At 47.1% G+C, this 13,251-nt stretch overlaps 1 protein-coding gene across 4 annotated transcripts in view; it reads left to right on the top strand.

Moving 5' to 3' along the window:
- acap2a (ArfGAP with coiled-coil, ankyrin repeat and PH domains 2a) overlaps positions 1–12,761 on the top strand; it is a 38,346-nt gene extending 25,585 nt beyond the window's left edge. The window contains exons 10-25 of one of the 4 annotated variants that reach the window (XM_048989062.1): positions 1,117–1,229; positions 1,852–1,872; positions 3,219–3,270; positions 3,565–3,665; positions 3,750–3,855; positions 4,377–4,585; positions 4,682–4,751; positions 5,239–5,333; positions 5,430–5,623; positions 5,849–5,950; positions 6,318–6,410; positions 6,588–6,802; positions 7,068–7,177; positions 7,535–7,645; positions 8,442–8,503; positions 11,155–12,761. In XM_048989062.1, the coding sequence (XP_048845019.1) occupies positions 1,117–1,229; positions 1,852–1,872; positions 3,219–3,270; positions 3,565–3,665; positions 3,750–3,855; positions 4,377–4,585; positions 4,682–4,751; positions 5,239–5,333; positions 5,430–5,623; positions 5,849–5,950; positions 6,318–6,410; positions 6,588–6,802; positions 7,068–7,177; positions 7,535–7,645; positions 8,442–8,503; positions 11,155–11,258 (1,758 nt within the window). In that variant the 3' untranslated portion in view covers positions 11,259–12,761. The remainder of the gene's footprint in view (positions 1–1,116; positions 1,230–1,851; positions 1,873–3,218; positions 3,271–3,564; positions 3,666–3,749; positions 3,856–4,376; positions 4,586–4,681; positions 4,752–5,238; positions 5,334–5,429; positions 5,624–5,848; positions 5,951–6,317; positions 6,411–6,587; positions 6,803–7,067; positions 7,178–7,534; positions 7,646–8,441; positions 8,504–11,154) is intronic. The other 3 variants (XM_048989063.1, XM_048989064.1, XM_048989065.1) reach the window with 3 other exon arrangements.
- Positions 12,762–13,251: the final 490 nt, after the last annotated feature.

Genomic DNA, 13,251 nt, shown 5'->3' with positions numbered 1-13,251 from the left:
GGTTTCTGCGACGGCGCTGCATTTATAAAAGCTGAGCCATCAAGAAGAAGCAGCTAAATGTCTAGAAGCATCCTTTGCTCTTCTTTTCTTAGGGGTCGTCAGCCCTTCAGTGTTGTCTGAATACACTACAGGGAAATGTGAGCCTTCGCAGTTGACCCATGGTCACACACAGGCCAGGTTTTCTCAAACACTCTGAAAGCACGATTGGATCCATCTTTGCTTGAGCCACTTTAGGTTATACCCATTTCTAGAAGCTTCAGGAGATTCGGTTGGGTTTGGAGGTTTGGATTACATCAGTCTGAGGGGGGGGGGGATGGTATATGGTAACCAAACAGAGGGGCGGGTAAGATGAACCATACAAAACATTTGTGTTAGTGGAGCAGTGTAGCAATCTCCTGTAGATCTCGTGGCCTAGATCATGTTACTGGGGCTGTTGGCTGGAGGCTGATGACTGCCTGGGGTTTACTGATAGGACGTTACTATTGGGGCGCACTCAACACAGCAATCCTGCAGGCTCTGTTTCTGCCCCAGGTATCATCTTACATGTGTAATTCATTCACCCAGCTATATTAGCATATCTTGGCCACATGCCCTTGATGAATAACACTGTGCCGCTAACTTTTAGCACTAATAACCTTGGATCAGCGGCGATCAGTTTGATATTGGGGAAGGACACGACTTCATAGTTTAATACAAAGATCTGTTTATTGGGTGGAAGAATGTACCCAAATTAAAATCCTGGGGGAAATTCATCCTTGTTTTTCTCCCCGGGTCCGAGACCCCCGCCTCTGACCTTTAGTCATGATCTTTGTGTCCCTTTTTTTCAGTTTTAAATGGTTCTTGTAGCAGCCTGCTGATTAAATATCAGAACTGTGATGCTGACTGGGGTAAGCTGATAGAACACGGATGGATGCATGATTGATCTCAGACCTCAGTAGGGGGCTGATTGGATCAGCCTCAAACACTTGGCTAATGAACTGCCTCACTGTAATGAATGAGACATTGTTCGCCGAGGGTCTGGCCTGGTCTCTCCTCTGGAAGGTGAGAAGGGCTGCCTCTGAGTTGCAGCGGGGCGCCAGTACTGTCTTTGGTTCATCTGCCCGTTCTTCTCGGCAGGACTTCTCCAATGACGACACCAAGCTGGAGTACAATGTGGACACGGATAATGGTATCGCAATGGAAGGCTATCTCTTCAAAAGGGCCAGCAATGCCTTCAAAACGTGGAACAGGTAGGCTTCCGGACACGTTTTTGGGATCACCCAACTATTGCCCACTCACCTGTTCACATTCATGTGGCTGGCGTGGGGAAGTTGGGGGCCGCCCATTGAGATTCTATAATGTTTCCTACACAATTTTACATCTGGGCCCAAACACCCAACGGATTGTCCTTGAAATGGAAACATCTCATTGTACAGTACAAGCAGCTTCTCCAATGGTGGCTCTACTGCAAGGTGGTGCACGGAAGCCTCCTTAGCATTAGCTTAGCCGTACCGTCAATGAGCAGATGTCTGCTGGATAGTGACTCTTCAAGTTCATCTAGCATCATTATCAGTAGTAAAGACTCTTGAACCATTCACAAAGTTAATAACTGTGGTAGTGTAGAACCATTTAATCCACTTAAACCAGTTCACCATCAGCTGCATGTGTATCGCTGTACTTGACTGATGTAAGCTTTTTTTTTTCCATTTCACCTATTTTATTTTAATTCTTTTTTTTTCTGCAGCTTCTCATCACTGGCTTGTGCACATATTGACCCATGTTTGTATCTTTTGTCTGTCATCTGTGTGTATGTGTGTGTGTGTTGAATCGCCCCTCATGTTTTGGCCCTTCCTGCTATTTGTCACACGACAGAAAAAAAGCCACTCACACCAGGTACACCACTATATATATATTTTTTAACTTCTGTGGTTTTTGACCCCTGCCCCCTCCCATACAGACCCACCTAGATGCAGAACAGTCACCCTTTGTCTGCTGGCATTGTGGGTTTGGCTAGTTTTTGCCAGCGCTGACTCAGTGGCGATGTCAGTAGCCAATCACCACTCTGAATCATGTCACATGTTTAACACGAGTAGTCTTATGGGCCAGATCCACTATAACATCACTAAACCCCTCCTCCCACTATCACCAAAGCATGTATGAATCGAAATGTATTCTTTTGACATGTATTTATAACATACCTATACCCAATACAGTACTCTTAGTAATATTCATTTTTCTCATGCATGCCCAGTGTTTTGTAATGACCCTTAACACACCTCTTCTATCACACTCCATATCCATCCATCCATTTTCCAAACCGCTTATCCTACTGGGTCTGGAGCCTATCCCGGAAGCAATGGGCACAAGGCACTCCAATTAGCCTCAGCATGTTTTTGGACTGTGGGGGGAAACCGGAGTACCCGGAGAAAACCTCACGACGGCATGGGGAGAACATGCAAACTCCACACACATATAACCCAGGCGGAGATTCGAACCCGAGTCCCAGAGGTGTGAGGCAACAGTGCTAACCACTGCACCACCATGCCACCCCCACACTCCATATATTAGTCAGAATTGCATCATTAATAATTGCCCCACAATTTTTGCCGTTAATGAGCGTTAATGGAATTAACGGGTGGTTTTGTTGCAATGGGTGGTTTTGGTGAAACCTTCCCACTCTTCTCCAAAGAACAACTTTTCGTACAAGTGCCAATGGAGTATAGTCTCACTGAAACACTCTGCGCTCTCTTTTCATTGCTATATTTTGCTATATTATGGTCCCATTACACACCCTCTGAACATCACTCACTTCATCACTGCATTTGTGCAGCTGAAATGCCCCTTTAGCGCCCCCCGCCAGTGATCCTGTATAACACTCATCTGCCAGGCCTCGGTCGAGTGCTGTAATGAAACAGCCAAAAACAGGCAGAGTAACTGCAGAGAGGAGTTTCTGTCACAGCTCTCTAATCTTGAAGGCCATTCGCTGCATCGACAGTCATATTGTCTACTTTGACCAATTACAGTTTATTTTACTAACGGCCTGTATAAAGCGGACCTCTTAACATTAAGACACGGTGTTGCAGCACCTAATGGAGCTGTTTACCTTCCCTCTAACTTTATCCTACAAATATAAATTCTCCATTATCATTTTATGTTTAACATTTTCTTTGTGATTCTGTTACTTTGAAATGTTGTTGCTCTGGGGAGAGGAACGAAAATTAATACTTGTGTTTATGTAGGCGTTGGTTCTCCATTCAGAACAATCAACTAGTTTACCAGAAGAAATTTAAGGTAAGTCTTGCTGTCTTTTATCCAGCATGTAGGGAAATGGGGATATAAAGCCGAACTACAGCCTAGCAGGGCTGGGTTGTCATTTAAATTGAAACGATGTTCTATTCAAAATGAAGTCAGGTTCAAAGCCTGTGGTGCCGGATCATGTGACCTAAATTTTATTTGGTCGCATTCTTTGGGTAATTTTGTATCTTAGGTGATGTAAAGTGTGGATGTTGTAAATAGGGGGTGAGTAAGGACGTGTGGTGGGGGGCGAGGCATCGGCGTTGACCCAGCTTGGTTACCGTCTCACAGGACAACCCCACTGTAGTGGTGGAGGACCTGCGCTTGTGCACAGTCAAGCATTGCGAGGACATCGAGCGGCGGTTCTGCTTCGAGGTGGTGTCCCCGACCAAGTGAGTGCAGGGCGCCTGACTGCAGTGGGCGGGGGGGGGCTCTGCTCTGAGAGCTGACTGAGCCCATTTGTCGTGCTGTGGCAGGAGCTGCATGATGCAGGCTGACTCCGAGAAGCTGCGACAGGCCTGGATCAAGGCCGTTCAGAGCAGCATCGCCACGGCCTTCAGGGAGAAGGGGGAGGATGCGGAGGTCAGTCACACACACAGACGACGTTATATGTTACGTTGGGGGGGGGACCAAATAAAAACCTGTTGTTTTGACATTGTGGGGTCCATTTTTTTTTTGGTTCTGTCAAGGAGAAACTCAGTATAAAAATCTGTGACTGCAATCAAAAAACAAAGTATTTAGTTTGGTTACTCATGGTTAAGGATAGGGCTGGGTGGGGGTTAAGGTTGTCATTGCTGGGATTAGGGTTATGTCCATAGAAATGTATTGTGCATGCAGATGTATAATATGTGTTCCTCTTGTGATTACATGTCACCTTTTCTGTTTGATAGAAACAATGTGTTCATTCTTGTTTCCGCATGTATTGCAAATAAATTCTAATTGCCAGCATGGGTATCTGGCCATGTGACTGGTCGTGTGTGTGTGTGTGTGTGTGTGTGTGTGTGTGCCTATTTGCTCGCCGGAGCTAATTGCATTGTTGTGTTCCAAGGCTGCACGCACGTGCATTTTCCTTATCTGCCCAATGTTGGAATCCTTCTGTGCAGAAGCTGGACAGGAAGTCGCCCACATCCACGGGAAGCCTGGACTCCGGTGGGGAGCCACGGGAACGCAGCCTGAAAGGCGATAGCGCGCTGCAGCGGGTTCTAGCTATTCCCGGAAACGGCATCTGCTGCGACTGTGGCCAGGCTGACCCCTGCTGGGCCAGCATCAACCTCGGCATCACGCTCTGCATAGAATGTTCTGGAATACACAGGTATCTCCTCCCCCGTGCTCCACACTGATATTATCGATTTTTAACATGACTAAGATCGTCTGTGGTTCTGATTTCTGCGTCACCGTGTGCCCTTAGGAGTTTGGGTGTTCACTTCTCCAAGGTCCGGTCCCTCACCTTGGATAGCTGGGAACCAGAGTTACTGAAGGTTAGCTGACCGTTATTAAAATCCTGCACAGTTAGCAGACTGTCCCTGAACTTGTCACGTCTCCGATACCTTAAAGGAAGTGCTAGTGGTTTTTTTGGGGGATTTCAATCGAGGTCCCTTAATCAGGCAGCCTGTTGGCATTTAATCGGTCATGGGGAGACCTGTCATCAGTCAATGTGCATAACAAGCACATTGACTTTTATGGCTTGCCGTACTTGCAGTCTCAGAAAGTGGGGGCTTTTATGTGAACCCCTGCATTCTATTTCTGGGTAATGTTGCTGAGCAAAAATCAACGCAAGTCATCAGAGTGCATGGTGGGAGGTATTGGTTTTGTATTGCCACAATATTTTGGACTGATGTTAGGAGGGAATGTCGCTGGGTGTTCGATGGAGTTCCATCCTGGGCCTTCGTACATGATAGTGTAGCACATGGCCAGTACATGTTGGCCAGTGCTGCTTCTAAGAGCAGGTTGACTCCATCTCTGCAGCTGATGTGTGAGCTGGGGAACAGGGTGGTGAACCAGATCTACGAGGCCCACAGGGAACACCTGGGTGCCAGGAAACCTCAGCCAGGGGACCCCAGGTACCGCACAGAATTCTGGGTGTTTTGGTTAATAACGTGTGTGTTTGTCTGGTTCTCCTGGATCCATCTCATCCATTGTCCCGATGTCCCTCCTAGGCAAGAGATCGAAGCATATATCCGCGCGAAGTACGTTGACAAGAGGTTCGTCCGAAAGCCGTCACCCTCTGAGCTGAGGTCAAAGGTCTTGGTCCTCAGCAAGCAGGAAAACCAGCTAAGCGGTAGCCAGGAACACCTGCCCCCGCGGCCGCCCCCAGCCACCCCCGTACTGCGGCCTGCCTCCAGTGCCTCAGGTAAGCCCCCTGGTGGTGACACCAGGTAAAGCAGCCTCGCATCCTCTGCTGACACTAACTCTGCACTCCTCCTGTACACTAACAGACCTTTTTTCCTCCCTGGCTCTGCGGATCAATCTCTCTGCTTCCCTTCATATATTTGACCTGCCTGCTGCATCTTTAATAATCCCCCTCACCCAACCTCTGCGTCTGGCCCTCTGACCCCTGAACCCCGGCCTTGCATAGTGGTAGCCGGCAGTGGGGAGGCCAGGCGCGACTCTCTCTTCTGTCCTGACGAGCTTGACTCTCTCTTCTCCTACTTTGACACGTCCTCGAAGCTGAGGAACAGTAAGTAACGCAGTCCCTCCCGCCTCCCCCCCACCTAAGCTGCTGCCCCTCCCCCATTGTTCCCTTCTTTCTGCGATTGGGCGTCATTGGTCAGCACTGCTGATTTCTTCTGGTTTCCAAGCTGAGGCTGTGCTTTCTGTATTTGTCACCTTTCGCTGATGAGGTCTCTTAAACCGCTTGATTGGCTCGCATTTGCTGTCACTCATTCATCGGCACACGCCCCCTGATCCTCATTGGTCCGAATGCTTGTCAGAGTAAAGGACTGACAGCTCCACCACTAAATGGGAAGTAAACCTGAAGCACACATTTGTCAGTCTCGTGATTAAATGGCCCCCTAACTCAAACCCTCCTCCCTCCTCCCTGGTAGTTCGGAGTACGGATAGTGGCTTCCAGAATACCGCCAATGGGAGTCGTGAGATGCTGGCTTCTACGCCCTCTGCCAACAGCCTGAGTGAAGCAGGTGAGAGCTGTAGGCACTGTGGCAGCAGAGGGGCGTGTTCAGGGCACTGGCCCCTGCTGAAATCTGATTGGTCCCCAGTAGGCATAACATCCTAAGTAGGATTAATACTGTTAGCATTAGCGGTAGCGCTACAGAGACAGGAAGCATTTCACCGACAAACTGGACGTCGCTTTGCAGAGGCGGCAGAGGCCCCCCCGACACTGGTGCTGCCATGCTCGGGCTCTGCCCTCTTCCCGGAACCTGGCGAGGCCTCTCCGGACCTGCAGCTATACTGGGCATCCCGCATGTGCAGCCTTCCCGACATGGCCGAGGCTCTGGCCTACGGCGCCGATGTCAACTGGGCCAACTCCGACGAGGACAACAGGACGCCGCTCATCCAGGCTGTGCAGGGGGTGAGCACCCCACCCCATACGCACCTCCCCGTGCCCATTACCAGATCTGTTCCTTCCCTCTTGCCTTAGATCCACCATTCATCCGCGTATATAGCAACGGGAGGCTATGAGGATATCCCACAATGCACTGGGCACCTCTCGAGTCTTCGAGTTTATACACTCATTGGTTATTTGCTACACCTGCTAATTAATGGTGGATGTCCTGGATGATATTGTATCGCATAGGGCTACATCTTTGCATCTGCTTGTCCCCCACCCGTTCCAGGGGTCCCTGGTCACCTGCGAGTTCCTGCTCCAGAACGCCGCGAACGTTAATCAGCCAGACATCCGCGGGCGTGGACCCCTCCATCATGCCACCATCCTGGGCCACACCGGGTAAGGTCCCCGCCCCCCCCACCGCTAGACATGAGCTCGATGACTCACTGGTGGGCTGGCCCCAAACATGATCAGCAGAAACATGCTGGTTTGCGTTTAGCTTTTATGGACCAGGATGGTCAATATTAACGATTCATAATTAAATCACGCACTGTCAGACCTCTCTGGCTTGATCTGTTTGGTCGATTGTCATTTCATTCCTCAGTTTAGAACATGCTCCGTGCTGCAGCTCTACAAAGAACACATTTATAACCGATTAATAGTAATTGTAACAGATTATCCACTTAATACTGTAACAATGTAACAAGCCCTTTTCTGCTGCGAGATGACATCCTGAGTCGGTCTATCATGGCCCAGCCAGGTGTGCCTGTTCCTGAAGCGCGGAGCCAGCCAGAATGCCGTGGACACGGATGAGAAGAGCCCTCTCTCAATCGCAGTGGATGCCGCCAACGCGGACATTGTCACACTGTAAGTGGCCCCACGGGTGCAACCGTTAGACACAAAATGCTCAATTACTAAGTAACAATAAGTAGCCCCTTCCTCACATGGTTGAGCAGCTACTGATATATGGATGTGAACTAGCAGTGTACCTGGGCTCTACACATCTGTCCTAATATTCAGTATATGTGATATGCTTTTCTCAGTGGAGCTCTGTGCGGAAATGACAGTGAGCAACCAGCAGGTGGCAGTGTTACTTCGTAAAAGTCATCCTTGCCTTTCTGCCACCAGCGGCAATACGGTTTCACACAGGGATTTACAGTGCAACAAGTGCTAGACATATGCAGTGTAACCACTGTCACATTTTAGTCTTTAAGATATATACGCGTTGCATTCTGGGATACATTTTTGCTGAGTGGGACAAGGAGACGGTGGTACCACTTCACAATAAGGCTCCCCTTTGCCACTTATAAGTGGTAGTAACTCATTAATAATAAGAAAACTGTGGTATAACTTGTTTATAATTGTCTAGCAATGATTTATAGAGTGTTACAACCTAATTAATAACCTGCTTATAAACCATTTATAATCCCTTTATGAGGGTAGCCTTATTGTAAAGTGGCACTGAGACGGCTCATGGTCTCACTATAGAATTTGAGTGTACTTAGGCTTTTTGCCTAAATAAGGAAAGCTATACAAATATTTTAAAATATGCATGAAATCCAGCTGCCTGGAATGAGAGTTGAAATCCTTCAGAATGCTGTATGTCAAGGGAATTTGTATGTTTGAGGTTTTTAATGTGTCTGTCAACCCCCCTCCCCCGTAGGTTGCGTCTGGCCAAGATGAGCGAGGAGATGCGTGAGGCGGAGGGGCCCTACGGACAGTCAGGTCAATATCCCACCAACAGCCACACGGAGATGCAGTATAGGAAGTGCATACAGGAGTTCATAAGCCTGCAGCTAGAAGAGCCCTAACCCCCTGCGGACTGTGGCCGGCTCAGACCAGACCTGCTAGTGTCACACATCCACAGTAGCCTTTTATAATGTGACGATGCCGGTCAGGTCATGCGGCGGCACCAGGCACGCCCAAGCCATATTTACTACCAGACAGCAGGGAATGCAGGGAGACCTGGACCATGTCCCTGCAACCCTAATGCAATGGGCTACTCCGCTGTAGTGGCATTGCATTGTGGGAATTATTAACCCATTAATGGATGCACACAGTGATTTGTACCTCTAGTCATCTTCATGTAGTCTTTTCTCTCAGATTTTTCCCCCCATTGCCTTTTAGTTATCAAGGCAATGACTTCACTTTCAGTAAATCTGAAGGAAAAAAAAAACTGAAATCTCTCCATGGTCTGCTGGTTTGGAACCCTGTGGACATCTTTAGTTGACCCTGTGGTTCCAGGTAGATGTATTTCAGAGTAACACATTAAATGGGGATTATGTTCTGTAGCCTCTCAGAGAGGCGAACAATATTGAAAAATCACTGTGTCATTCAAATACATTGCACAAGGGTGCTATAGACATTTAAGGTGGTATATTCCAGTTTTTATTATCTAAGAGTATTAAACCCTTATGATCTGCATACCCGGGCCATGCTCCTGAAAACAGTGCCTTACTCCTCCCCTGGTGCTTACTGCGCTTTCCTGGAGTTCCTAACTAGGAAGTCGAGTGTGAACATCTCAGAGGAGAGCTGAGGCTGGGGTTTATCGGGGCCCCTAACTCCCGGGGCTGCCCTAGAGCATCATGGGAAAGCCAAGGGCCGCATTAACCCTGCATGCCCCATGGGGGGCTGCTTTCCTTTGTGCGGTGACAGTCAGCAGGGCATCATGGGTAAACCGTGCCGAATTACACGAATGCATAGTGAAGTGAAACTGTAGCACAGCACTAGTCACTGACATAGACGGAGTGGCATTGCCTCCTCACATGGAGTTATGTCATGGTGGTTCTGTTTCATGTCGCTCTCACGTTAACGTGTCACATTACGCAGAACGTCTTGCCGGCCCGCACACAACTGCAATCTCTTCCAATGGCAGCAGCACTAGAGTCCAACCCTTTCTCACATGCACTCAGTCATCTTTTCATTCTGAAAGGTTATATAACTATTAGGATTTATAAGACGTCTGCCAGGAGGCATCGGTACAATGTCCCATTTCCCGTGTGTTACCTGTAGGGGGCAGGCCAGCTCAGATGCACGTACAGGGCTGTCACTCAGTATTGATTTACCTAAAACTCAGTGTCAGCATTGCAACTGTGCTGTTTGACTGCAGATGTATTAGGGAATTAGAAAAAAATATATAGAATTCATCTAATTATAGAAATATTTACTGGTTTGTCTTTAATGCTTCAGAACATATGAAAAACACTAAGATAAAAAACATTTAAAAACAAAGGAACATTGTGAGTTAACGCAGTGTTTCTGAGTCCTCGGGAACCCCTGGACAGTCCATGTTTTTGCTTTCTCCCAATTCCCTGAGAGCTGGGAGGGAGCAAAAACGTGGATCGAATGAGGGTCCCCGAGGACTGGTACGAGAAACAGTGAGATAAGGAACTGGATGCCTCATGAATGAATTCAAATAAGGTTCTACACTCAGTGTCCTGCAGAGGAGTTCTGTACCATCCCAGCCTCTCGTTTAGGCTGTATACCTGCACAGGCTGCTTCTCTGAAGTTAATCATAACCAGTTTGTTATGCATATGATTCCCAAAAGGGATGACCCTGGGGGTCTGTGCCTTTTTTGTTGGGGGGGGTGGTTGTGGGGATTCTGAGGCCAATGCATCTGTATTTTTGTACATAAATCCTGCACTTTAAATACAACGCTGTTGTTACAAATGCGAAAGCTTGTGTCCTGTGTTCTTTCCTGTCTTCCGAGCCCTCTTTATGCTGGATGTGGGGTACAGGGGAGCACTTGTCTGTAGGGGCACTGGTACTGTCTCTAGCTCTCTCTCTCTTTACCGGTGACTCTCCTTTAATGCCGGTGAAGATCTTAGCTCTACTCTCTCCTCCACTAAACTACTAAATGCTGCTGCCACCCCCTGCTGGCCTGCTTTGGTACTTCCTCAGGTATGGCTGCCTCTCTTTCTTTCGCTCACTTTGTGTCTGCCCCCGTTCTCATCGTCATCCTCGCCCCGTGAGGTCTTCGGCTCAAAGTTTGTGCGTGTGTGTGGGGGGGTTGTAGGAGTTTTACTTATGCAAAAAAGTTCTTAGGGCAGAAGGAAAAATTACTGGTTCAAAGAGTTGAACCAATCAGATTGTAGAGGAGGTAGACATCTGATTGGTTGGTCCTGTCTCCTCTAGTTGCTTTAACCCAGAACATTTTTGTGTAAGTAAAACTCCCATGAGTGTGTGTGCGCATGTGCTGCATAGATATGCATGGACCATGCCGCAGTGTATATAGTTTAAAGTATTAGCATGCTGGTTTGGGTGCCCCACACATGGTCATGGAATCCTAGCGTCAGGTTTCACGCAACCCCATTGGCTTTCTGTCACCGGCTGAGTGTTTTCCAGCCCCCCTAATGTGCGGCTTCTCTCGTTTCAGGGGACGAAATCTGCGACGACATTTTCCGAGATTTCTCTCACATGGCTTCCAATCACCCGGACAAGCTGAACCGCTTCCAGCAGCACGACTCCCAACAGCAGTGAAGATGCCACCTATGCTGTTATGGGGGCAGAGCATATTGGGGTCTGAAAAGACCCGGACAACAGCATCACTGCAGATGTGGGAAGGTTGTGGTTATTGTCAGTGCCTCTGAGGACTAAGCATATTTTAGATATTTGTTTAAAATATTATGTAAATTGTGTTTAACATTTTTGTGGGGAAAATAAATTTCATAGGGAAGAAAATGTCGTCGTCCCCCCCAATTAAATGGAAAAATTGAATAGGATTTTGCCCAAATTTGCCTCTTTGCTTAGTGATTTTAACATGGCTTTAAAACCGCACCTTAATCTGTCTGTTTTTAATTTCCTTGAACATGTTTAACTTGCTCTTTCATCTAAAGCACACTGTTGGATTTAGCGTTTAATCTTGAGTCTCGACGAAATATTGGCAACTCGGACGGAACAAATCCTGCTGTAGATTCACTTTTATTACTGCCAAGTTTAAATATTTCCATTCATCTGCTTTTGTAATACTGTAAGTTGGAATATTCCTTTGTCTCTTCCTTTATGTAGGGTGACTGTCGCACCTCGTGTTTCTAAGCCCGCAGTGCATAATGTTCGTTATTCAAGACCCACTGTTGTTTTTATTTTTTTTTTCCTCCTTTAAACTTAAGTCCCTCTTCTGCAGGGTTGTCTGTCTCATGTCTGTCACGGAGAACTACAGATACCTCTGTGTGCTGGAATGAAGTGTTTATCCTTTAAAGACCACCATACTTTTGCACTTTATTAGACTTTTTTGTTTTTATTTTGGACAGCCGAATTTATTTAGTTTTTTTTTTTTTTTTTTCCAGCATCTGAGCCTTTTATGTGTAAAACTGGTAAACAGTCTCGTCCTGTTGCAGGAGCTGCAGTAGCACTAACAACTAATCTTTGTTTTAAAAGCCACCTGCTAAAATGGGAAACACCACTGACCAGTGCCGCAAACTGGAACCAAAGCTGTGCATCTTCTGCGCTCTTGCAGGTCTCCTTTCCATGGCCAAAGAGGCCTTTCGTGTTGGTCTGTTGCTTGGGGGGGGGGGGCACCCACCATGATCCTCATGCAACGCTGTGATGCACAAGGTCTGTTGGGATGTAAATCATGTACATTTTGTACCAAACTATGAGCATACAACTGAAATAAATAATAGAGGTACTGGACTGAAATAAGGTTTTCAGTATTGCATTGCTCCATGTTGTCCTGCATAATACTGAGTCTAGAAATATTGTGTATGTAGAACTATGGACCATATTCTACTTCACTTTGTGCCTTTATATACATACATTGTGTGTGTGTGTGTGTGTGGTCAGAAGCAATATCTCCATTCTTTGGGAGGCCTTTTTTAATCAGTTTTACATTATTCAATGGAAAGAATTATTGCACCCCACCCAAGAAAAAAAATCTGATTATTATGAAATGTACTTCTGTATTTAAAAAGTGTGTATCACGTTACACTTGTTTACGTGGAACTGAAAAACCTGCATGTGAATAAACAGAGTCCTTAGAAACCATAGTTTTGAAGATTTAACTGCCACAAACAAACAACCACTGTGTGACACCCCCCACCCCAACCCAGCTCTGCCAACAGGCATCTCGTATTTACGTAGCATCATTTGCTAATGTGCTGTTAGCCCATGTGGAGTCTCACTTGCACTCATTTTGGTTTCCTTTGGCTGCAGTCTTTAAAAGTCCATAAATGATCAAAAACACTTGGAAAAAGTTCCTAAAACTGTTTGGTGCTGGGATTTTTCTCCCACCCCACTAGCTGTAAGCTCCTCAAAAAAATATGTGATTCTATCTTTCCATCTGTTTACTGGAACCATTTACCTAGACCTGGGCCATAGTGGTCCTGGTGCCTATTGCAAGAAGTGGGGAGCCTACTGTAGGGGAAGCCCTGATTGGGATGAAAGTCTGTCATCGGGCAGACATGCACACTGTGGCCAGAATCGACAGGGTGATAAATCAGAGCTGCAGGTACGTGAAACGAGTTGTTACAAAGGG

Source organism: Brienomyrus brachyistius, chromosome 21, assembly GCF_023856365.1.
Source record: "Brienomyrus brachyistius isolate T26 chromosome 21, BBRACH_0.4, whole genome shotgun sequence".
NCBI lineage: Eukaryota > Metazoa > Chordata > Actinopteri > Osteoglossiformes > Mormyridae > Brienomyrus > Brienomyrus brachyistius.
The sequence above is the reverse complement of the archived record's forward strand: the minus strand, read 5'-3'. Positions and strand labels throughout refer to the sequence as shown.